The 23,637-nt window shown below is 37.8% G+C and overlaps 1 protein-coding gene across 2 annotated transcripts in view; it reads right to left on the reverse strand.

Moving 5' to 3' along the window:
- CKAP5 (cytoskeleton associated protein 5) overlaps positions 1-23,637 on the reverse strand; it is a 94,564-nt gene that overhangs the window by 38,859 nt on the left and 32,068 nt on the right. For both annotated transcript variants that reach the window (XM_046643272.1, XM_046643271.1), the window contains exons 5-16: positions 21,474-21,645; positions 20,721-20,853; positions 20,393-20,493; positions 18,250-18,363; positions 13,041-13,145; positions 10,183-10,272; positions 9,905-10,069; positions 9,232-9,360; positions 8,556-8,738; positions 2,073-2,186; positions 1,674-1,784; positions 613-705 (exon numbers count right to left, since the gene is read on the reverse strand). In XM_046643272.1, the coding sequence (XP_046499228.1) occupies positions 613-705; positions 1,674-1,784; positions 2,073-2,186; positions 8,556-8,738; positions 9,232-9,360; positions 9,905-10,069; positions 10,183-10,272; positions 13,041-13,145; positions 18,250-18,363; positions 20,393-20,493; positions 20,721-20,853; positions 21,474-21,645 (1,510 nt within the window). The remainder of the gene's footprint in view (positions 1-612; positions 706-1,673; positions 1,785-2,072; positions 2,187-8,555; positions 8,739-9,231; positions 9,361-9,904; positions 10,070-10,182; positions 10,273-13,040; positions 13,146-18,249; positions 18,364-20,392; positions 20,494-20,720; positions 20,854-21,473; positions 21,646-23,637) is intronic.

The following is a 23,637-nucleotide window of genomic DNA, read 5'->3' on the forward strand; positions in this document are numbered from 1 at the left end:
AGACTAGCAGGATGCCAAAAATAAACCTGACACATTTTAAACTTTTGTTTTGCATGAGGTCTATGTTTATCTAGAAGGGGAAAAGGAAACTCTTCTCCTTTTCCTTCCTCTATCACTTTCCCATACTTCCTTTTACACCTACTTTTTAGACTAAATAACAGTACTGCTAAATTTGATCTCTATCATCTCTATTAATGAGTTGAACTGACAGTGTGGTAATTTTTCATTGGCAATTTAAAGACTGCATTTATCATTTGTCCAAATAAATAAGAAAGCTATCTCATTGTTTATCCTTCCCTTGAATATGTAAAGATTAGAGTACAGGACTTCTAGGCCTAAACAATGAGAAGAAAAATGCATACATACAAATTACACAAACAATATATATAACATTTATATATAGAAACTCCTAATTGCACAAAGTTATAGTTATATGTTTAATCAAAATGCACACATTCCACTGTTCATTTAAAATTAGATGACACATTGGTTGATGGAAAAAAAAAAGACTAGCTAAAAATCATTACCAAAACTATACCTCTATATTACTCCATTGGATGATATAATGAAGTGACTTCAACAAAAGATATTAAATCTCCAATTAAAAAATACCTGAAAATTAGTTTCTTTCCATCCGGGTTTCTTGGCCAGCATCCTCACTAATGCCTGGCATGGCATTTCAGTTCTGTCCATGAGTTCAACAGCCTTGAAGTACAAGAGAGTAGGAGAGTTATGGATTAACAATGAGTTCCAAGGAAAGAGCACATCCCCAAATGAAGGAAGTGGCTCCCTCTGAAGGAGGGAGGAGAATGGAAATGAGGGTTGTGGACTGAGCTTATACAGTTTCTGTTACAATGTTTCTTAAGTTGGCTCTTTGAAATATGGTTGTTCCATTAACATCATTTAAACTTTTCTTTTTCACATTTCAAGAATTCACAATAAATTGCTCCAAGGAAAGTAAGAGAAACAGTTTTTGTTTGCCTAATGTGTGGCAGAAACTGCTTACACATATTTTGACTTATTTGATTTTCCTAAAAACATAGCAAAGTAGGGTAGGTTAGAAGTGGTTAAATATGAAATTTCAAAGATCCACAACTCAGGTCTAAACCTGATGCGTGGCAGATGTGGGACTGGAAGCCAGGTCTCCTGCCTCAAATCCCAGCGCTCTTTCAGTTTCTCCACACCCTTCCTCGTTAGAATCACAGGATATACATCAAAATGAACTATTGTGCTCCTTTCCAACACAGAGTTTTGAAAGGAGCTTCTCATATCAAGTGATAATGTCTGTTGTTCCAATAATCATGACAACAAAGAGGGAAATACAGAAAAGGATGAGGGGTGGTTTAATTGGAGAGATCTCTTTGCCTAGTAAGTCTAATGAACAAATACTGTAATAGTAAAATTCATCTAAACCTTATAACTCAGAATAAACACTTCTCTGGAGTAAGGACTATGTTATGAGCTTAGAGAAGCCACAGAAAGCAGACGTTGAAAGATAAACATCACACAGCTAAACAAACCAATAAAAAACTCCACCTCCTCCTTAGTTAATATCCTGGAACATGTTCACTGGTTATAAAACACAGCAATTAGGACAGTCCTTCATTTGTCAATTTCCTCACTTCTATGGAATGTAGTTTTCTTTCACGCTCAACTCATCCCTAAGCACCTACCTTCTGGAACTCTTCCATACAGGCCAGTCTTTCCTTCCAGTTACTGCTATCCAGAAGCTGTATACACGTAGCAGGAAGGACAGCTGAAGCTTTTTCTTCACATACTTCTATCTGCAACACACAAAAACGTTTACATTAACAATTGTTTAAGGAAACAGATGGTGAGAACATAAAAATACCCCAGCCAAAACTACAAGAACACTCCGCTAGGGATACTATGGTATCTGAGGCTGCTATTATACTACCATAAAGGGGAAGTTTGTTCAAGGCAGTTTCAAGAAGTAAAAGATATCAATTAAGTATATTTTGTAGAACTCAGGCAAGAAAGAACTCAAGCCTTCTCATAGGTATTGACTTTCCATGGTTTTATGAGCTTGAGGCAAACTGTGTCATACTGACCGAGAGCTCAGGCTCCACTATTTCTTTGGTCTCCACTCCTTTCTTGTTCTTGGTTCCAATGCTCCCTGTGCCTCCTGGTGCAGCTGGTTTCCCCTTCTTAGGTGGCCCACCAGCCTGAAAGCAAATTAAAAAAAATTAAACCATTTAAGGATTTAGAACAGTGGTTCTTAAACTCTTTTGGGGCCAGAGACTCCTTGAAAATTTGACTAAAATGAGGGATCACCCAAACAACAAAAAACATATTTAGCAGTTTCAAGGACAGACAGACTTCCTGAAGATCACCGATGGAGGACTCTGCAGACCCCACATTAAGAACTTCTAAATCAGGCTGAACCAATGAGATAAATGAAGTCAGAATGATGGCCTGGAATTATATTTACAGATTAATTTGAGAATTAATGTTTGATGCCTTTAAACATCTCTAAATCTTTCCTACACTAGTAAAAGACAGTTTCTAAGTTATAACATTTACTCAATACTTAACCACAAGGTGCTCCAGTAACAGGAGAATGTATCACTCATTGTAGAAGTATCTAATTAGTGAAGGAAAAGAGGGCTTGTTATGGCAATCTTGGTGAGGGTTCTGATTACACTGAAGATGGCCATCTCACTGAATCTTTTATTGTTTTAGTAATTTTTCAGTGACCTGCTTGGGTTTTCCAAGTATATGATCATATAATCTAAAAAAATGATGATTTCGCTTTTTTCTTCTTAACACCTTATTCTTTTGTCTAATTATAGAACCTTATTAACAATAATGGTACCAGCACGCATTTTGTTTTACTTCTCACATTTTACTAGGAATACTCCTAGCACGTCATCATTATTATGCATAATGCTGACTTTTGGTTTGCTATGTCTACTGTACTCTGTAGATCTATTACTATATATTTAATCATGTGAACATAACCATCTATTTCTATGTGCTTAAGAATTTTCAGCAAGAAGATATACTGAAATTTACTATATTCCTTTTCAATGTGTGAAATTAGATTTCTTTTGATCTATAAATTTAGTAAATATTCTAATATTTATATCTAAACATCCTTGCAATGCTGGAATAAACTTCAGTTGGTCATACTTTTTATTGTGCCCACTGGATTCTATCTGCTATTTAAATATCTTGATTTAAATGTATTTCACCCCAGCTTTGAAAGGTCATAAGAAGACAGCAGTTTATCACAAGGTACACAGCCAACAGCAGTAACATTAACATGGCAACACATGTCGTTGTTTACATTGTTCCCTCTACTTATTTTGGGTATTTATTAAGCAATGCCCAAATCTATAGGAAGAGATAAAATGACAGAGGACCAAATTAGTCTTCAACACCCCGACTTATTCTAAAACTAATGTTACCTTGAACCTATTTTGAGCTTTCAAGGTGCAATTAGCAAAACAAAGATGCTGGTTTTAAATCATATGGAAACCTCTAATACTTGCCAGCTCATTTTAGCAGTATGATTTTGTTGGTTCCTAATAACAATCCCATAGACATTTAATTGTTTTCTAACTCTAAAAACAGAAAATTCTCTACTCTTTGAGTAACTAGAACACCTCTTCTGGATCCTTTACTGTAATAGCACTCTCTATAGAGGGGTACCTCAATTAATAAATCTGCTTATCTTCTTTTTTTTAATACATGATTATCATTTACTTATTCCCAAAAATCAAGCAGCAGAGTTCTACACACGAGAACATATATAACTAAGGAATATGGTCTTTTTTCTTTTACTATGTTAACCAATTTTTTTAGTTTATGCATTTCATAACCTATTTTTATTTTTTTAGTTGAGGTTGATAGTTTACAACATTGTGAAATTTCAGTTGTACAATATTATTTGTCAGTCATCATATAAATGCACCCCTGCACTCCTTGTGCCCACCTCCAAACCCTCTCCCCCTGGTAACCATAAACAGTTCTCTTCGTCCGTGTGTTTGTTTATCTTCTGCACATGACTGAAATCATACAATGTTTGTCTTTCTCTGTCTGGCTTATTTTGCTTAATGTAACATCCTTGAGGTCCATCCATTTTGTTGCAAATGTGGCAACTTTGTCCTTTTTTTTTTTTTAAGTTTTAATTAAGATTATGATAGTTTACAGCCTTGTGAAATTTCAGTTGTACATTATCATTAGTCACGTTGTAGGTGCACTACTTCATCCTTTGTGCCCTGCTCCCTCCGCCACCCCCCCCCTTTCCCCTGGTAACCACCAATCAGTTCTCTTTGTCTCTCTGTTTAACTTCCACCTATGAGTGGAGTCATACAGAGTTCATCTTTCTCTATCTGGCTTATTTCACTTAACATAATACCCTCAAGGGCCATCGATGATGTTGTGAATGGGACGATTTTATCCTTTTTTATGGCTGAGTAGTATTCCATTGTGTATATATATACCATATCTTCTTTATCCAATCATCAGTTGATGGGCACTTAGGTTGCTTCCATATCTTGGCTATTATAAATAATGCCACGATGAACATAGGGGTGCATGGAACTTTTGGAATTGCTGATTTCAAGTTCTTTGGATAGATACTCAGTAGTGGGATGGCTGGGTCATAAGGTATTTCTATTTTTAACTTTTTGAGAAATCTCCATACTGTTTTCCATAGTGGCTGCACCAGTCTGCATTCCCACCACCAGTGTGTGAGGGCTCCCTTTTCTCCACCACCTCTCCAACGTTTGCTATTTTTTGTCTTGGTGATTATAGCTATTCTAACAGCTGTAAGGCAGTATCTCAGTGTAGTTTTGACTTGCATTTCCCTGATGATAGCAATGTTGAACATCTTTTCATGTGCGTATTGGCCATCTGTATATCCTCTTTGGAAAAATGTCTGTTTATATTCTCTGCCCATATTTTGACTGGGTTGATTTTTGTTGCTCAGTTGTGTGAGTTCTTTATATATTAGAGATTAACCCCTTGTTAGATATATAATTTGCAAATATTTTCTCCCAGTTGGTGGCTTGTCTTTTCCTTTTGTTCATGGTTTCCTATGCCTTGCAGAAGCTCTTTAGTCTGATGGAGTCCCACTTTTTCTTTTGCTTCCCTTGTCCGAGTAGACATGGTATTCAAACAGATCCTTTAAAGATTGATGTCAAAGAATGTACTGCCTATATTTTCTTCTGGGAGTTCTATGATTTCAGGCCTTATTTCAAGTCTTTGATCCATTTTGTTTATTTTGGCATAAGATAATGGTCTACTTTCATTCTTTTGTATGTGGCTGTCCAGTTTTCCCAACAGCATTTATTGAAGAGACTTTCCTTTCTCCATTGTATGTTCTTAGCTTCTCTGTCGAGGGTTAGCTGTCCATAGATGTGTGGCTTTATTTCTGGGCTTTCAATTCTGTTCCATTGATCCTTGTGTCTTGTTTTTGTACCAGTACCACGCTGTTTTGATTACTATAGTTTTGTAGCATACTTTGAAGTCAGGGATTGTGATATCTCCAGCTTTGTTCTTTTTCCTCAGGATTGCTTTAGCTATTTGGGGTCTTTTGTTGCCCTGTACAAATTTTAGGATTCTTTGCTCTACTTCTGTGAAGAATGTGATTGGGATTCTGATTGGGCTTGCTCTGAATCTATAGATTGCTTTAGGTGGTATGGATATTTTTTTTGAGGAAGATTAGCCTTGAGCTAACATCTGTGGCAATCTTCCTCTATTTCATATGTGGGACACCTGCCACAGCATGGCTTGACAGGTGGTGTGTAGGTCTGTGCCCAGGATCTGAACCGGTGAACCCTGGGCCACCGAAGCAGAACATGTGAACTTAAACACTACACCACTAGGCTAGCTCCAGTATGGACATTTTAACTATGTTTATCCTTCCAATCCATGTGCATGGAATATCTTTCCATTTCTTTATGTCGTCATCCATTTCTTTCAGTAATTTTTTTTTCCCCTGAGGAAGATTGGCCCTGAGCTGACATCTGCACCCATCTTCCTCTATTTTATATGTGGGGCATCTGCCATAGCACGGCTTAATAGTAGTGCGCGAAATTTTTTTTTTTTAAGGAAGATTATCCCTGAGCTAACTACTGCCAATCCTCCTCTTTTTGCTGAGGAAGACTGGCCCTGAGTGAACATCCATGCCCATCTTCCTCTACTTTATACGTGGGACACCTTTTGTCAAGTGGTACCACGTCCGCACTCGGGATCGAACTGGCAAACCCCAGGCCACCAAGAAGTAGAACGTGTGAATTTAACCGCTGTGCCATCGGTCTGGCCCATGCAACTGATTTTTTGTAAGTTAATTTTGTACCGTGGTGAGAGTGGGCACCCTTGTCTTGTTCCTGTTCTCAGAAGAATGGCTTTCAGTTTTTTCCCATTGAGTATGTTGGCTGTGGGTTTGTCATATGTGGTTTTTATTATGTTGAGGTACTTTCCTTCTATAGCCATTTTATTCAAAGTTTTTATCATAAATGGATGTTGGATCTTGTCAAATGCTTTCTCTGTGTCTATTGAGATGATCATGTGGTTTCTGTTCCTCATTTTGTTAATGTGGTGTATCACACTGACTGATTTGCAGATGTTGAACCATCCCTGCATCCCTAGTATAAATCCCACTTGATCATAGTGTATGATCTTTTTAATGTATTGCTGTATCCAGTTTGCCAATATTTTGTTGAGGATTTTTGCATCTATGTTCATCAACGATACTGGCCTATAATTTTCCTTCTTTGTGTTATTCTTGTCTGGCTTTGTGATTAGGGTGACGTCGGCTTCACAAAATGTGTTAGGAAGTTATTTATTTATTTATTTTTACAGATATTTGTTTATTGGCATAGGTTTATTGGCTGATAATGTCCTACTGATCTTTTCAAAAGAGGAATTGAAGGGGCTGGCCCCGTGGCTGAGTGGTTAAGTTCACGCACTCTGCTGCAGGCGGCCCAGTGTTTCGTTGGTTTGAATCCTGGGCGCCGACATGGCACTGCTCATCAGACCACGCTGAAGCAGCGTCCCGCATGCCACAACTAGAAGGCTCCACAACGAAGAATATACAACTATGTACAGGGGGCTTTGGGGAGAAAAAGGAAAAATTAAAATCTTTAAAAAAAAAAATTACAAAAAAAGAGGAATTGAAGCAGGTTGTCCCCGAGCCCCTCACCTTTTTTATTTTTAAAGACTGGCACCTGAACTAACATTTGTTGCCAATCTTTTTTTCCCCCCTTTCCTTCTTTTTCTCCTCCCACAGCCCCCCAGTACATAGTTGTTTATTCCAGCTGTGAGTGCCTCTGGTTGCACTATGTGGGATGCCACCTCAGCATGGCCTGATGAGTAGTGCCAGGTCTGCGCCCAGGATCTGAACCAGCGAAACCCTGGGCCGCTGAAGTGGAGTGTGCGAACTTAACCACTTGGCCGCAGGGCCGTCCCCTCGGCTCACCTATTTTTTTAAAAAAAGGAATTCCTCATATGAGAAGGCCAGCTAGCATAGAAGGGTTTAGCAAGGTAAGAAAAAGTCTTAAAGTGTTGTGCCCAGGTCACTGTCCAGAGGGGCAGAAGCTGGTGAGAAAGGAGAAAACAGCTGCCAACTCCCTGTACTAGAATGCTGAAGAGACAGCATCATAAGAAAGAAAGTACACCGACCTACTCTGTAGCTAGAGATACCTGGGTTCAAACCCCAGTTCTGCAATTCGATAGTCATTCAACAAATAGATGTCGAGTCCCTGCTATAAGCCAGAACCTCTTCTATCCATCAAGCGGTGGCAAGATCTCCATCCTTTAAAGTTTATAATAGTGTGGAGAGACAGTAAACAAACAAACAATTGAACAATAAAAATATCAGAGTGAATTTTAAGAGCATGTGTAGGACACTTAACCTTGCTGAGCCTTAGTTTCCTTTTCTGGAAAAACAGGGATCACAAAACACTTATCTCAAGGGTTGTTAGGATGATGAAGTGAGATTATGCAGGTAAAATGCTTCATCAAGTCATGCTCACTAAGCATCATTTCTCTTCCCCTAACTCCATGCTGGGGTTCAGGGTGGGAAAAGAGAATCAACTTTTCGCATCTGCAGTAGATAACTCTATGCTTAAGAGTCCACAGGACAAGTGTTGACTAAGAGAATGCCATATTTGCCCCTGGGCGTTTCTCTCCTCTGCACTGTACAAGGGTAACAAGACTTGGGCTGCCATGGAGACTCGGTGAGGCAATTCAGCAGCATTATTAGCAAAATGACCAAGGTGTGTGTTATTAACGTTATGTGCCTTGCCACATTTTATTTCATTATTTAATGATACTTTCTGATCACTGAAAATGTACTCCTGTACCTTGTTTACCACTTTTATCTCCATTAAAGTTTCAAATAACCAAATGTATTGTTGGAATACTCTGTCTTCATTAACAGATGTTCTGCTGTATTTTGAACGTGGTAATGAGTTTATTTCTCAAATGAAATCCTACTGGAAGGACAGCCATGAACCTGAGATTCAGATCCTAGCCCACTAAACTCTAATTTTTAAACCGTATTTTCCAAGTCGTCTATTAACCTTAGTAGCAGGTGCCTTTTTTAAGGGTCCTGGTTTGGGTGCTGAAATGTCTTTTGTGTCCTTATCTCCTGCAGCCCCTGAAGCAGCAGTCCTTCCGGGCCCAGGCTTCAAGTCCTTCTTCTCAGCTGCCAGTCCAACTTTCTTACCGTGTATTAGCTCTACTTTCTCTGAACATTCTTTGATCTGGAGAATGAAGTTGAGATGAACATCATTAAGCCCAACTTTGAAACACAATCACTACATTATTACTTAATAAGTTATCTAAACCACAGCTACATGAGAATTCAGAAAGCAAAGTTTCCTTTTCAACACAGATAAATTATCCAGACTCCCTGACATTTTATTTCTACAAAAATTAGAATTATAGTAAACTTACCATAACCACATTTTTGATAGGAGACATATTCATATTTACAAAGGTAATTTGCCAGATATTAGAAACAAATTTATCTTAAAACATTGTTTTCACCTCCTCTACAGATTGGTCACTTAGCTTTATTCTTTTGTTTGTTATAATTTAAAAGATATTTCTACTAATGAATCGCCAGTGGTAAATAAAATAAATTTCATGAGTTGATATGAGCATTTTTGCCTTAATGAAACAGAACAGACAAAACCATAATGCACAGAGACAGGACTATCGTCCAATTTCATTCTAATTCATTACTTAACATACCTTATCAAGCTTGAGTTTGTCCACATCATTTAAGAATGGGTTTACCGCTTTCTCACCAACCACCTTCAAAGCAGTACCCAATGCTTCAAATGCAGCATCTCTGACCTCAGGAGCAGAATCATTGATATGCTATAGTCCGGAAGTAATAAGCAAAATGATCTTAATACAAGGTACTTTAGGTATTGTCAACTTGAGGTTGTTGGATAAAGAATTTGCTTTTTACAATTCACTAAAGCTAAGGATAGCTTTCCTTTTGCCAATTAACAGTTATTTCTTCATAAATTCTTTTTGGGTTAAGGAAACCTCTGGTAATCCATTCAGCAAGTAAGCGCTTCCTTTTCGTCCTACCTTTTATCTAAAATGCCTCACACTCAGATGATCTTCAGATACTTCAAATTGTATGCCTGTGCTTGGTCAGATCAGCTGAACACCGGTATATGCACCAAGTAAGAAACCAAATGTTCAGCTGTTAACGGAATCATAAAGCCAACTTGTGCTTTTAAGAATAGGAACACATACAGTACAAGAATTTGGATTCAGTTTCCAAAGCTCCTGAACGTCTGCTCCTCAAAAGACCATAATCTACTGACAAACAGTCACTGTACGTAATTAGTAGGAAAAAAGACCTCCCCTAGCTATAAAATATCCCCCCAATTTCAAAGAGAGTCTATACCTTAAGCAGAGCAGCACAAAAGGGCTTCAGCAAGCTCTTTGGCAGGGTAGAAGCAGTGCAGTGGCGGAAGCTTCTTGCAATAAAAAGAGAGGTCTGCTGCTTGATGGTTGGGTTTTTATTATCCATTACTGCTAAAACATCCTCACTGATGTTCTGTAGTGTGGTCTGTAGAAAGAAAATGTGGTCAATCAGTTTTTGTCAACTGTAAAGAACAATCAAAGTATTACACTGACAAAATTCACTTTAGACAAAAGCGCAAACTCATACTGTCAACTCACAGTAAGGAAGATTGCATCAATCGCCTCCTGTAAAGCTTGTACCACTTGAGGCTTCTTCTCTTTGAATTTCTCCAAAATAGTTGGCACAACCTATAAAAGTGAACAGCTGGAATATTATTCACAACAAAAAGGAATGAAGGACTGAGACATGCTCCAAACATGGATGAACCTTGAAAACATTACAGTAAGTCAAAGAAGCCAGTCACAAAGGACTACATGTGTATGATTGCATTTATATGAAATGTCAAATCCATAAAGACAGAAAGTAGATTAGTGGTTGCCAGGGCCTGGGGGGAGGGCAGAAAGGGGACTGACTGCTAACAAGTATAGGGTTTCTTTTGGGTTGGTGAGAAAGTTCTGGAATTAGATAGTGGGGATGGTTCTACAATCTTGTGAATATTCTAAAACCACTGAATTATACACATGAAGAGGATGAATATAATTTATAGTATGTAAGTTACATCTCAATAAAGCTGTTATTAAAACAATGTTTGGTTCTAACAAAGCAAATAAAAAAGTGAACATCCAAGTTGGATAAAAAGTCATTTTCTTTCTTGAAGGGCACAGGTATCTTATGCTGGAACAACTGAGGGTTCCCATTCGGCACCACCGCAGTAGGGCTTCTCAACCTTTTTCTGCTTCTATACCTTATATGCACCCATTTCTATCAATAACATCTCTCATCAGACAAAATGATTCTCAACGAGGTGCGTTTAGGGCAGGGAAACAGGTAGAGTATACAATTCCTCTTCCCCATCCAAGATTCTGATATACCTCACTGGATTGCGATGTCTCCTGTGCCTTCACCATGCTAAAGAAAGAGTACCAGAAATTACAGCAATTTTGATCAGTATTATATCTTCTTATTCAAGTATTAAGTTTAGGTGAGTAAAGTTGGAATTTTTATAACTTTTATTTTATCTTGTACACTATCACTAATTCATTAAATATTTATTAAATGCCTAACATATCTATTGAGTGCCAGGTACTGTGCTGGCAGGCAAATTAAAGTTGTTTTTTTAAGGTCCAAAAGATATAGCCAAGCCCAGTGGCATCCAAAAACAAATGTTTTTCAATATTTCACAGAAGTAACACAGACCAGAAGGAATATGGTTTCCATGGAGAAACAGAAAGACTTTTTAATACTAGGAGTTAGTTATAAACTTGAAAATCCAGATATTTTAATGACTATAAAGCTAAAGTTCACTTTTATATATATTGCCAGAAAAGACAGCTTACAAATAGTTAAAGAAAACCAAGCTGAAGCACTAACATGCTTGATATCAAACACTGGATATGACACAGTTTTAAGGGGGGAAATATCCCACACCATAAAGCACGGGAGACATCCTTTAAGACACAAAACAAAACGTCAAAGCCCAAATGAGAACTCGAACTAGAGGACATAATTTAGTATGCATTCAAATGTATTTTTAAAATTGTTTTCTAGAAAGCTTGAAAAGTTATCCCTAATACAAAAGTATAAAATACTCTAGTAAGTAATACAAAATTGACCAAAAGCTAATTAAAACACTGATCACATATACAAACACATCCATATTATGTAAGAAATATTGATTGCTATAAAAAATTGATTATAAATTTACTCCAATTTATGATTTACATGTCTAAGGGTTTTACTTACCTTTATTTTTATTTCCCTAGTAACAAGCTAGTCATGATTTATTTCTATTTGGAAGGCCTTCTTTTTTTTCAGTTAAGTTCTGTGAAATTATTTTTAATGCTATGAGTAAGTGAGCTCTAAATACCATAACTAAGTGAAGTTAGAAACTAGCTTCACAAAATAAAACTGACACATGAGTATGGACTATTAGGAGACTCTGAAGTCAATCTAGTCAAATGATCAAGTGGCTTAGCAAGTTAAACCTGAAAATTCAGTATGGTCAATTTTCAGGATGCTGAACCATTCTAAGTAATTCAGATCCGATTTAGAGGCCAACTAATAGATGCCACAGTTAACAAAATCATCTCAGTTTATTAAAACTGCTACTAAGCTTGATTGCTTCCAAATTTATACAAAGAAAATAGTATATTCAACAAATGTCTCCAGTCAGATTTTCTTAGAATAAATTAAACTGATATATCACCAACAGTGGAACCTATATAAATGTCTCAAGTGTATGTTATTTTTTAAAATAGGAAAACACTATAAAATACATTTTCTATATTAATCACACTTCAAGTTTTATATTGCCTTTCCTACTCTCATTTTTACTCTGTCCTGGTTATCACAAGTTTTATTTTATCCTGTTATACTGTATGTAATGGTGTAAGGACAAAGCAAGATGTTAATAAGAAGTAATAAGCAAATCAACCAAACTAAGTAATTTAGGCCGAGTGCCTGATTGTCTACATAAAGCTAATTAATTTAGTTATAACTGACATCTTTATTGACATGTTGTGAGGAGCTTTGCTCAGTATTAATAAGATTTAGAGAGAAATTTACTTTGCCCAAAATATAAAGATCTATGCCAAAGTGCTGTTTTAAAGCAAGCTAGCCTGCCACTCTCTCTCCTTTTTTTTTTTTTTTTTGGGTGAGGAAGATTGGCCCTGAGCTAATGTCAGCTGCCAATCTTCCTCTTTTTCTTTCCCCCTCCCCAAAGCCCCAGTACATAGTTGTATATCCTAGCTGCAAGTCCTTCTAGTTCTGCTATGTGGGGTGCTGCCTCAGCATGCTTGATGAGGAGTGCAGAGGTTAGCGCCCAGGATCCAAACCAGCGAACCCTGGGCTGCCGCAGCAGAGTACACAAACTTAACTGCTATGCCACCAGGCCGACCCCTAGCCTGCCATTCTTGATAACACTGTTGATTTGTATCCAAAAAAACCTGTTACTTACGTGTCCTGCATATTGTCCAAATTTCTTCCTTAGCCCAACAGCCAGGCCAGTAAGACATTTTGCTGCCAAAGCCACCAACATAACATTGGTGTCCTTTCCAACAACCTACAAAGGGGGAAAGAGAATACAAAATAGTCACAGCCCTGTAGAAGGGAAGAGAAAACTTATTCTTAAAAGAACTCTGAAAGCAATTATGCGAATGGATACCAATTTTGTCTCCTACGTAAGAGGAAGATTCTTCTTTGACGAGAGCAAACTTGGAAGCTTCCTTTCATGATGCTTAGTCTCCCACCTGAAGGTTCTAACAACAAAATATACATAGAACCACAGCCTCAAATTGCTACCTCTCCTTTAGTGGTGGTCTGGACTGCCACACTGCACAACAGTGCAGGAGGTGACTCTGATAACGGCAGAGAAGCTGGAGGCCTGCTGGTTTTGCTTTGGGGCAGGGACACCACAGGGCAGCAGTTCTAACATTTACACCCAAGGAGCGCCAGTAGAAACTGTTGTAGGCACCTTCAAGTAGTCCACGGGGACTCTAAATTGCAAATGCCAATGCAACCATTCCTCTGAGGGAGCTTCTGGCCTCGCAGCTGCCAATTTAGTTCCTAATGATCATCAAGTTTGCACTCAGAGTCTCCCAGCAGGGACTCCTCCAGCATTGTTTATACCACCACCCTCCTGTACTACACTCCACAAAGCCTAGCACCTAGCAAAACTCCCAGGTAATAGCCGCATCTGTGTCAATTTAGGAAGACAATGACTATGCCTGGTTCCTTTATTGTGGTATAGTGCCCAAGTCAGCTGGTGTTAAAAAGCTGCTTTAATTTTAAGTGCCCAAACCCTTGTTTTTTCAGTCTTCTTCCAGGTAGAAGCAATGTTTCCATTCTACTTTGCATTTTTTTTTTTTTAAAGATTTTATTTTTCCCTTTTTCTCCCCAAAGACCCCCAGTACATAGTTGTATATTCTTCGTTGTGGATCCTTCTAGTTGTGGCATGTGGGATGCTGCCTCAGCGTGGTCTGATGAGCAGTGCCATGTCCGCACCCAGAATTCGAACTAACGAAACACTGGGCCGCCTGCAGCGGAGCGCGCGAACTTAACCACTCGGCCACGGGGCCAGCCCCCTACTTTGCATTTTTTTTTAATTTTCTTTTTTCCTTGCTGAGAAAGATTGGCCCTGAGCTAACATCTGCTACTAATCCTCCTCTTTTTGCTTGAGGTAGATTTGCCCTGAGCTAACAACTGTGCCAGTCCTCCTCTATTTTGTACGTGGGTTGCTGCCACAGCATGGCTGCCAATGAACAGTGTAGGTCCGTGCCTGGGAACCAAACCTGGGCCGCCAAAGCAGACTGGGCCAAACTTAACCACTAGGCCACAGGTTTGGCCCGCTACCTTGGATTTTATCTAGTCTCCAAGATCGGGTATTCCATAAGCAGAACACTTCATCCTAGATTCCCTGAATTAAACGACCCCTAATACATAGCATGCAAGGAAGTTCTAGCTGGCACCCATAAGCACTCCCTGAGCACTGAGGAGTAAAAATTTAAGAGATGAGATTAACATTTATTAAAAACAAATTAGACACCATAATTTTATAGGCGTTTTATAATCCTTATTTCATCTAATTTTCACCCAAACCCTATAAAGTAAGTATTATCTCAATTTTGCAGATTTCAAAAATCAAATAGAGATTAACTTGCTCAAGGTTATAGAGCCAGCCAACAGTAGTGCTGTGATTCAAACCAAGGTCTCTTTTGACTCCAAAGCTTTCTGCTCTCTTTACTAAAGGATATTCTCCCTCCAAACTCATGCTATGGCAAATTCATTTTCCTAATGAGAAGAGGAGATCAGGGTCCTAACAAACATTTTGTTAAATCTCTAATTACTATAAAACTATGGTCCAAAAATATTAAATAGAAAATGAAAAAGAGACCACAGTCACATACCTTTTATTAGGATTGTTCTATTTTATTTATTTATTTTTTGAAGGAAGATTAACCCTGAGCTAACTGCTGCCAATCCTCCTCTTTTCTCTGAGGAAGACTGGCCCTGAGCTAACTGCTGCCAATCCTCCTCTTTTCTCTGAGGAAGACTGGCCCTGAGCTAACATCCATGCCCATCTTCCTCTACTTTATAGATAGGACGCTTACCACAGCATGGGGTGCCAAGCGGTGCCATGTCTGCATCCGGGATCTGAACCGGCGAACCCCGGGCCGCCGAAGCGGAATGTGCGCACTTAACCACTGTGCCACCGGGCCAGCCCCTGTTCTATTTTACTATTAGTTATTGTCGTTAATCTCTTACTGTGCCTAATTTATAAACTATATGTATATGTATGTATAGGAAAACACAGTACATATAAAGTTTGGTACTGTCCATGGTTTTAGGCATCCAGTGGGGGTCTTGGAATGGAGACCCTGCAGTTAAGGGGGGGACAACTGTAACATACATATGAAGTTTGTGTGTTTACATATAAGTAAAATCACATAAAAATTTTTAAAAATTTCATGTTAATTTATACAACTGAGGTTAACTTTTCACTGTTTTAAATATTTTAGCCACAAAATTAAGTTTCTTCTTACTTGTTTCTAGCCTTGAATTGATTGCTCCCACTCCACCATGTCAAGAGGGAAAGAAGTTTCTCCTGCTACTCTAGAGCTCACAGATATCTATTGTCTGTGTCTACCCAGTAACAAACTCCATGATCCTCTCTACATAGAACACAGTGAGAGATTAGATTTATATTCACAATGCCAATGGAAATCACAGAACAGTCTTTATTTGAATAGCTAATTTCCTAAGAAAATGCAGGAAGAGAACATCAATTAATATTCCTTATCATCAGATAAAAAATAAAAGCTTTGATTTGAGGCATTGAGAATTCGGGCACAGAGCAATAAGATTCCAGATAAAAATTCCATGCCAGGCCACTTAGTAGTTTAACGACCTTAGATACTTTCCTTGTTTACGTCTTGTTTCCCTCATTTGTAAATCTGAGTAATAAAATCTATCTCTCAAGGTTGTTGAGAAGTTTAATTGATGTCAAATATTGGGAAAAGTTCTTTGTAATATTTACTGGTAGTAGATGTTATATTTAAGGAGACAAATATGGTTAATCAGATGAATTGTACTGCCTTTGAAATTAGCTGTTATGACAACTGAAAATTCCAGCTCTGTCAATTTGACATTAAACAGGGTTTCAGCTTCAGATATAAATACACCTAAGTGATTCAGGTTTTGGAGATGCATTAAATTCGAAATAAAATGATAAAAATCAGGGGGAAAAAATTATATGCCAGAACTTAGAGAGAATCTAAAGTTCTCTTCAAGGCCACTAGAATCTCATTTCCCTTCTCTTAGCCTTCTACTCTTCCTCTTTCCTCCCAGGCTCCGGGTTGGTGAAACCTCTTTCCTCGGGGCAATTCCCTTTTAATTAATCTTGCCTAAGTCTGTGGCTTCAAGATGGAGGGCTGATGACTAAACAAAGATTTTGACAAATCATATCCCTGCTTCCAAATCCCACTAGGAGGAAAGCGTAGGAAGGCTGACTATGAGAAAACACAGTCCATCCTCATTATTCACAGATTTCCTATTTGCGAATTCCCCTCCTGTTAAAATTTATTTATAATCCCAAAATCAATACTTGTGGCACTTTCCTGGTCATTCACAGACAAGCACAGGGCTGTGAAAAATCTGAGTTGCCTGATGTGCACATTCCCAGCTGAGACTGAACAAATCTGCCTTCTTTCAGCTCTCATACTGTAAACAAGCATCTTTTTCATGGTCTATTTAGTGATGCATTTTTTTGCACTTTTGCACTTTTTCTTGATGCTTTCACTGTTTACAATGGCCCCCAAATGTAGTGCTGAAGCACTGTCTAGCATTCCTAAGTGCAAAATACATGTGTTAGATGAAGCTTTGTTCGGCCATGAGTTATTGCGCTGTTAGCCGTGAGTTCAATCTTAATGAATGAAGAGTATATATTAAATAAGGTCTCTTCAAACAGAATAAAACAAGGCTATGTATTGATTGGTTGATGAATATGTTGTGACCAGAGGGTCGCAGGACCCTAACCCTCGGTTTCCCCTGGGAGCAATGGTTCAGCACTCGCTAACTCAGTGTTCTGGTAACTTCATAGAACATAACTACCATGAATAATGAGAATTACTGTACTTACATGTGTATATAATTAAAGATTAACCTCTTCCCCCCCAACATTCTAATCCTCTGTAATTTCAGGCTGAGAAGCAAACGAAACAAAGTTTTCAACCTTGCAGTATTCAAGGAGATGTCTTCAGAGTTTGTTCTTAAGCTCTATTAACTACAGCCACAGTGTTTGATCTGTATTTTCAGATGTTATGAAAAGCCATTATACACAAAAATATCCACCTCAATGTTCAACTTGGTTGGACCTAAGCAATACCAAAATAGTATTTACTTTTTATCTTTTTCAAGACTGGCACCTGAGCTAACATCTGTTACCAATCTTCTTCTTTTTTTTCTTTCTTTTTCTTCTCCCCAAAGCCCCCCAAGTACATAGTTGTATATTCCAGTTGTGAGTGCCTCTGGTTGTGCTATGTGGGACGCTGCCTCAGCATGGCTTGATGAGTGGTGCCATGTCCGTGCCCAGGATCCGAACCAGCGAAACCCTGGGCCGCTGAAGCAGAGAGCACGAACTTAACTACTTGGCCACGGGGCGGGCCCCAGGAGTGTTTTCTAAAAATATTTCTTTATTTAGTACTTGCCTGCTTTATGACTGACCACATATCCGGACATCCTTTGCTTTACACGCTGACACAATACAGTGTAGCATCATCTGCTAGCTAATGAGAAAACATTCTTCATATTTAATATTTGGTCCATTAAATAGAGCCAATTTAAATTATTCATCCTACAGAATTATAAAACTGGAATACTTGGTTCTAGATCAGCAAGACCCTCTTTTCCTTGAGGTTTGTGCGTGCTATCAAATAGCATTATTTAAAGTCAAAGTGATACTAAACCAAGACTGAAAACCAATCTCTCCAGACTAACCTAGCACAGTCATTTTAAACAATCCTTTAAAAATGAATGCTTATAATTTAAAAACCACCAACAGTGTTCCTTAAATGGCAATGCAGTTGTGATAAAAAAGGATGACTGATGAAGAGAGATTCAACGGCCTAGTCTGTTCTTGGGACATCGACGCTGAAACTCCTCGCACTCACCTTCTTTAAAGCTTTCACTAAATCCGCATAATCGCCTGCTTCCAGCTTGGGGTTTTTCACTAGTACTTCCACAGCCTCCAGGGCTTCTTTTCTCTCCTGCCATTTTTTTGCCTCCTGTAAGACATAATATGAGTCACTTGTAGAACAGAAAACAAGACAGCAAAATAAGTTTATTTCTGCCACACTACTAATTCAAAGATATGTAACTATTTTTTGTTTTTAGAAACTTTTTCTAAAGTTCATTAAAAAACAAAACTGCAAAACTGCAACCAATCAGAATGTTTTGTTCATATATATAAAATTTTGTTCATAAATAAGTATTTTCAGAACATTTCATAAACCTAAAGTTCTATAATAAGTAAACAGAATAAGATGCCATAGACTTTTCCTTCTCATTTCCTAGGCAAATGTTAGTAAGCAGGTATAAGAGAAAACATTGATAAAAGCATTTCTAGCACATCTCACAGTGGCACAACTACAGGAGAAAGGAATTTCCATATTGACAACATTGAAGAGACCAGAAAAGAACAATCACGTAACCAACAATCAAAACTGTTCTAATCTTGGAGATTAGCTTTCTAGATTGGGGATACAATGCTAATCCTTTCATTTTTATGGCCATAAAGGAGATATGCTTCATTAGAGATCAAGCAATCATTCAATAACTTAAATATCCACTATTGGAAAGAACTGGAAATACAAAGAAGATGACAAACCCATCACTCTGGAGCAGATTACAGTTCAATTCAATTTATCAAATATCTATTTGTTAGTCAGAAGTTAACAGAATACTCAAATCGCTGATAGCAGAGCTAGGAAGATCTTCAATAAATAACTACTAGGTCATGACCACTATGAAAGAAGTAGTACAAGGGGCCGCCTCTATGGCCTCATGATTAAGTTTGGCGTGTGCTGCTTTGGTGGTCTGGGTTCTGTTCCTGGGTATGGACCTCTACCACTTGTCAGCAGCCATGTTGTGGCAGTGACCCACATACAAAATAGAGGAAGACTGGCACAGATGTTAGCTCTGGGTAAATCTGTCTCAGCAAAAAAAAAAGGAAAAGAAAAGAAAGAGAGAAAGAAGCAGTACAAGATGCTTTGGTAATATAACAAGAGGACTTAACCTAGTTTAAGCTGTCAGGTAGGATCTCCCCTAAAATGTGATGCTAAAGGTGAGACCTAGAAGATAAAGAGGTATTATGAAGTCAATGGGGGAGAAGCACATTATAGGCAGAAAGAACAGCATATGTTAAAGCCCAGAGTTTGGGGTGGAAAAAAGTGTCGCACATTTCATTCTGAGAGAAGTTCAGTATGACTGGACCCTGGAGAGAGAGCAATTAGAGATGCAGCTGGAAGGTAAGTGGGGGCCCCAAAGGTGCCATAGATGGCCTCAACGGCCACAGGATGATCTCAGACATCATCTTAAAACCCTTGGAAGTCACTGAGGGGTTTTAATGGCCAATGATACAGGAAGATTTGCATTTTTAAAAATGACATCTCTAATTACATTGTGAAATATTACAGGAAAGAGGCAAGAGCAGAGACGGGAGTCTTAATAAGGAGACTACTGCAGCACGTAAGGCAAGAGATGATGGCAGTGGTTGGGATAACACTGTTTCCCAACTGGGGATAATGACTCTGTCCCTTGGGTACATTTGGCAAAATCTGGAGACCTTTCTGATTGTCATGACTTCGAATGCTATTAATGATATCTGGTGGATAAAGGCCAGAGACGCTGCTAAACATCCTACAATGCACAGGACAGCCCCCCAAAACAAAGAATTATCTAGCAAAAAAATGTCAACAATGCCAAGGTTGAGAAACCCTGGGGTAAAGCAGTGGCAGTGGGATGGAGAAAAGGAGATGAATTTGAGAGAGAGTTAGAGGTAAAACCAAAAAGACGAGAAAAAGGGAGAAGTCAAGAATAATATCTGGTTTTTGGCAAGACTTGTACAATAAAGTGCTATAGCAGATACTTATACAAAGTAGTATGAGAACAAAGAAGCAGCAGCTGACTCACTTGATTAGGGAAGACTCGGGTGGAAGGGGGTGCACCAGGAAAAGAGTCCAGCAGCGCATTCTCTAATTATACTCAAGTAACGATTTAAAATGAAATAAACGAAAAAAGTTTACCATTACTTACAATTTTGTCATAAAAGTCTTTGGGAAGTTTAGAAAGAATTTCTACTGCTTCCAAAAGCTCATACGCATCTATCTGTGGTACCTCATCACCATCATCACCACCTTCCAGGAGAAAAACAAAACAAACCTTAATTACTTATCAAACAGTTACCAGTCCTTTCATACTCTAGATGAAACCTTGATACAGAAGGGATCAGTTATTAACGCTATGAACTACTTAGATTTTATTAAAAGGCAGTCCTACAAAAGGTGTCTAGTGAACATAGGTTCTTGTGGTAGGACCCATTCTTGCTAATTTTTACAGAAACCAGTGTTTAGAATTGGCTTACCTCCCTCAGCATCACCACCAGCAGCCTGTTGCTGTTCCAATTTAGCTTCTAGTTCTTGCTGGGAACGCAAAAATCGAGTTGGTTTAGGAGCACCTGTTGGCAGTTTGACCCATTCTTCTTCTAGTTCTTTCAACTGCAAACACGATAAAATATTTTAAACATCTACATCTACATCTCTGCCGCTAGAGAACAGACTTCACATTTACACTTACTAACATATCAGAACCCAGTTTCTTATTTATGTGGCCCCAACAGATCAAACAAGAGAAGATAAATTTAAATTGCATACATTTTGTAGCATAAGTAAAACTGACAAATTTACTACACTGAAGATATATGATTAAGCACTTAGAAAAAAGAATAAAATCCACTTTTTAGGACACTCTCATTACTTCATGAATTCAGATACGTTTATATCAGATAAAGTCTCCAAAACCAACTGTACTAATAAAAACAGGTAAAAATGCATTTTGTCTAAACAGATATCAAGTCCTGCCACCCAACAGCATTATAAAGGAATCTTTTAAAAACTGCTATAGATTCAACACTAACATACTGGAGGCCCTGAATGCACGGTATTCAACTTGAGAGGACAAAGTAACAGCAGACACTGTTAGCTATGCTCAGAAAAATCAACTGTTTTCAAAATTAAGAATGAAAAATAGTTATTTGCAAGGACAGGACCTCAACAACAATGACAAGAAGGAAACATCTTCATATTATGCAAAGATAACTAAAAACCTTTGTGCCTACCTGGACAGAGTTTATATTTTGTAATGGGGGTCTCAGAGCATCCCGAATCCATCTGTAAATCTCCACAGCAATTAGTTTGGCTTCATCTCGAACAGCCTTCTCTCGAGACTCAAAGAGTTTTGGCAACACTTTGATAATTGGCTTAAGTAAGACGATTTTAGAACCAAATTCACTAGAAGTGAAAAATTGGAAAAAAAAATTGTCAACAAGCAATATGCTTGGGTAAAGTGTTAGCTTTCACCCACTCATACTTCCATGCCTACTCATTAACAGAGTTAGATATGTTAACTTTTTTTAAGGGAGCAAAAAAAAAAAAAACTCATAACCAGATCTATGTTTAGATGTCACTCTTCCAAGAATATTATTTAATATCTAGGGTCCAAAATAATATTACCATTTTAAAGCTATCTTTCTAGGTAACCAGACTAGAAATAATTCAAATCTATAAAAGACCAATACTGGTGCAATATCTTAAATATATATGTATATGCACATAAAAGCTTAAAAATATAAACAAACCAGTTTCTAAATATTTAGATGAGTGAAATCTACTTTTAACAAACTTTTAATAGTTCTTATAATTATGGTGGTTCACTCAACTCGACAGATCACTATCCTGCCAGTTTGTGTTCCATTCCTGACTTCAAAGCTATCACCTTGTAACTCCAGGCAACTTAAATCTCTCTTTGCTTCAGTTTTTCACAGGAAAAACAGGTGCATTCTGACTTCTTTTAAAAAGGTAGCACATTTAACCTTATATATCTGTCACATATTGTGTTTTTAAGTTTCCAACTGGCCAAATTTAGCTTTCTGATTCACTGCTAACATTTCTGAATAACAAATTCTGAAGCAAGAGAGATTTTTTAGGAAAAAACAGACATTCTGCAGCAGGACCTATAAATATTATTAACCTATTATCTGATATATACAAATTTATCTTGTGCACAAATGCAACAAAATTTTTCAGTAATAGCTACTGACATATTCCAATAGATAAAGGAGGAGACTGTGAAAATACCCTCCCAGGAAAGTGATATTTAACAAGACACCTGGTTGTATAAATAGTTTAGATGTAGGTATCATAACATGGAAATAAACTACATGATCTCCACAACTTCCTTTAAAATCCCTTTTATTTTAATAGAAAAGAACATGTTAACTTGGCTCAGCTGACCTTGAAGACTAAAGAAAAATAAGAACTTATGGGGATGATAAACCGCTCTGTTTAGCGATACTCATCATGGTGCCTGAAGAACCTAACATTTTGGATCTCTTAATCTTCCTTTATGTTACTACTGTTTCATCTGAATTTTTTTTATTTCTCTATCCTGGCCTACTTCCAAAAGATATCAAAAAAAACAGATGACGCAGGTCCACATGGAAAATAGACTCCTTAACAAAACAAAACCTAATTTTGATACTAAACATATTACTATAGGAATAAAAGGGTTCCAGAAGCCCATTTTAAGGGCCACAGAACATATCTGGTCTCCTGAAGCTATCTACGTTAGTGATAGCTCTGGAACCTAGGACTGAACATTTCGGCCCAAGGTTCTTGAAGGTCCCAGAGAGCTGCCTAGTTGCACCACAGATTCTGAGATGCTTTAGGACAAAGAAAGAACCAGCCAAGGATGGGACTAAACACACGGACAAGGCAGACTGAGAAGATACACCTAACTTGTTCTTCTTCTACCCTATTCTCCCAGTCAGCATAAAAATGAAATAACCAGAGCTTATAGCATTCTAGATTAGAAACTTCTAATTTAAAGGTAGAAGAGTATAGTATAATAAATATTTTTATTAAGAGATCCGATACTAAGGACAGAACAGATCTACTAAGACAAGCACGGTCTTGACGACCAAGTCAATTCACTAAATTTCAAAGATGAGAGAATGAGCACACTATTTACTACTCATAAAAACACATGCCAACTATATATACTATAATAGGTTAGAAACAAGGAAAACTTTCTTCAGATTCACGAGAATCTAAGTGAAAGTCAAATTTTATAAAAGAACATTATGAACCAAGCGAAAGACAACATAAAAGTTTAAGACTTATAAATTGAGGATAGTTTAACAAAATTTAAGAATTTTGATACTTTCACATAAGATAAACACCAAAGGAAGCATTTTCTCCAAGAAGGAGGTCATACATGAAATC

The sequence above is a fragment of the Equus quagga genome, chromosome 17, assembly GCF_021613505.1.
Source record: "Equus quagga isolate Etosha38 chromosome 17, UCLA_HA_Equagga_1.0, whole genome shotgun sequence".
NCBI lineage: Eukaryota > Metazoa > Chordata > Mammalia > Perissodactyla > Equidae > Equus > Equus quagga.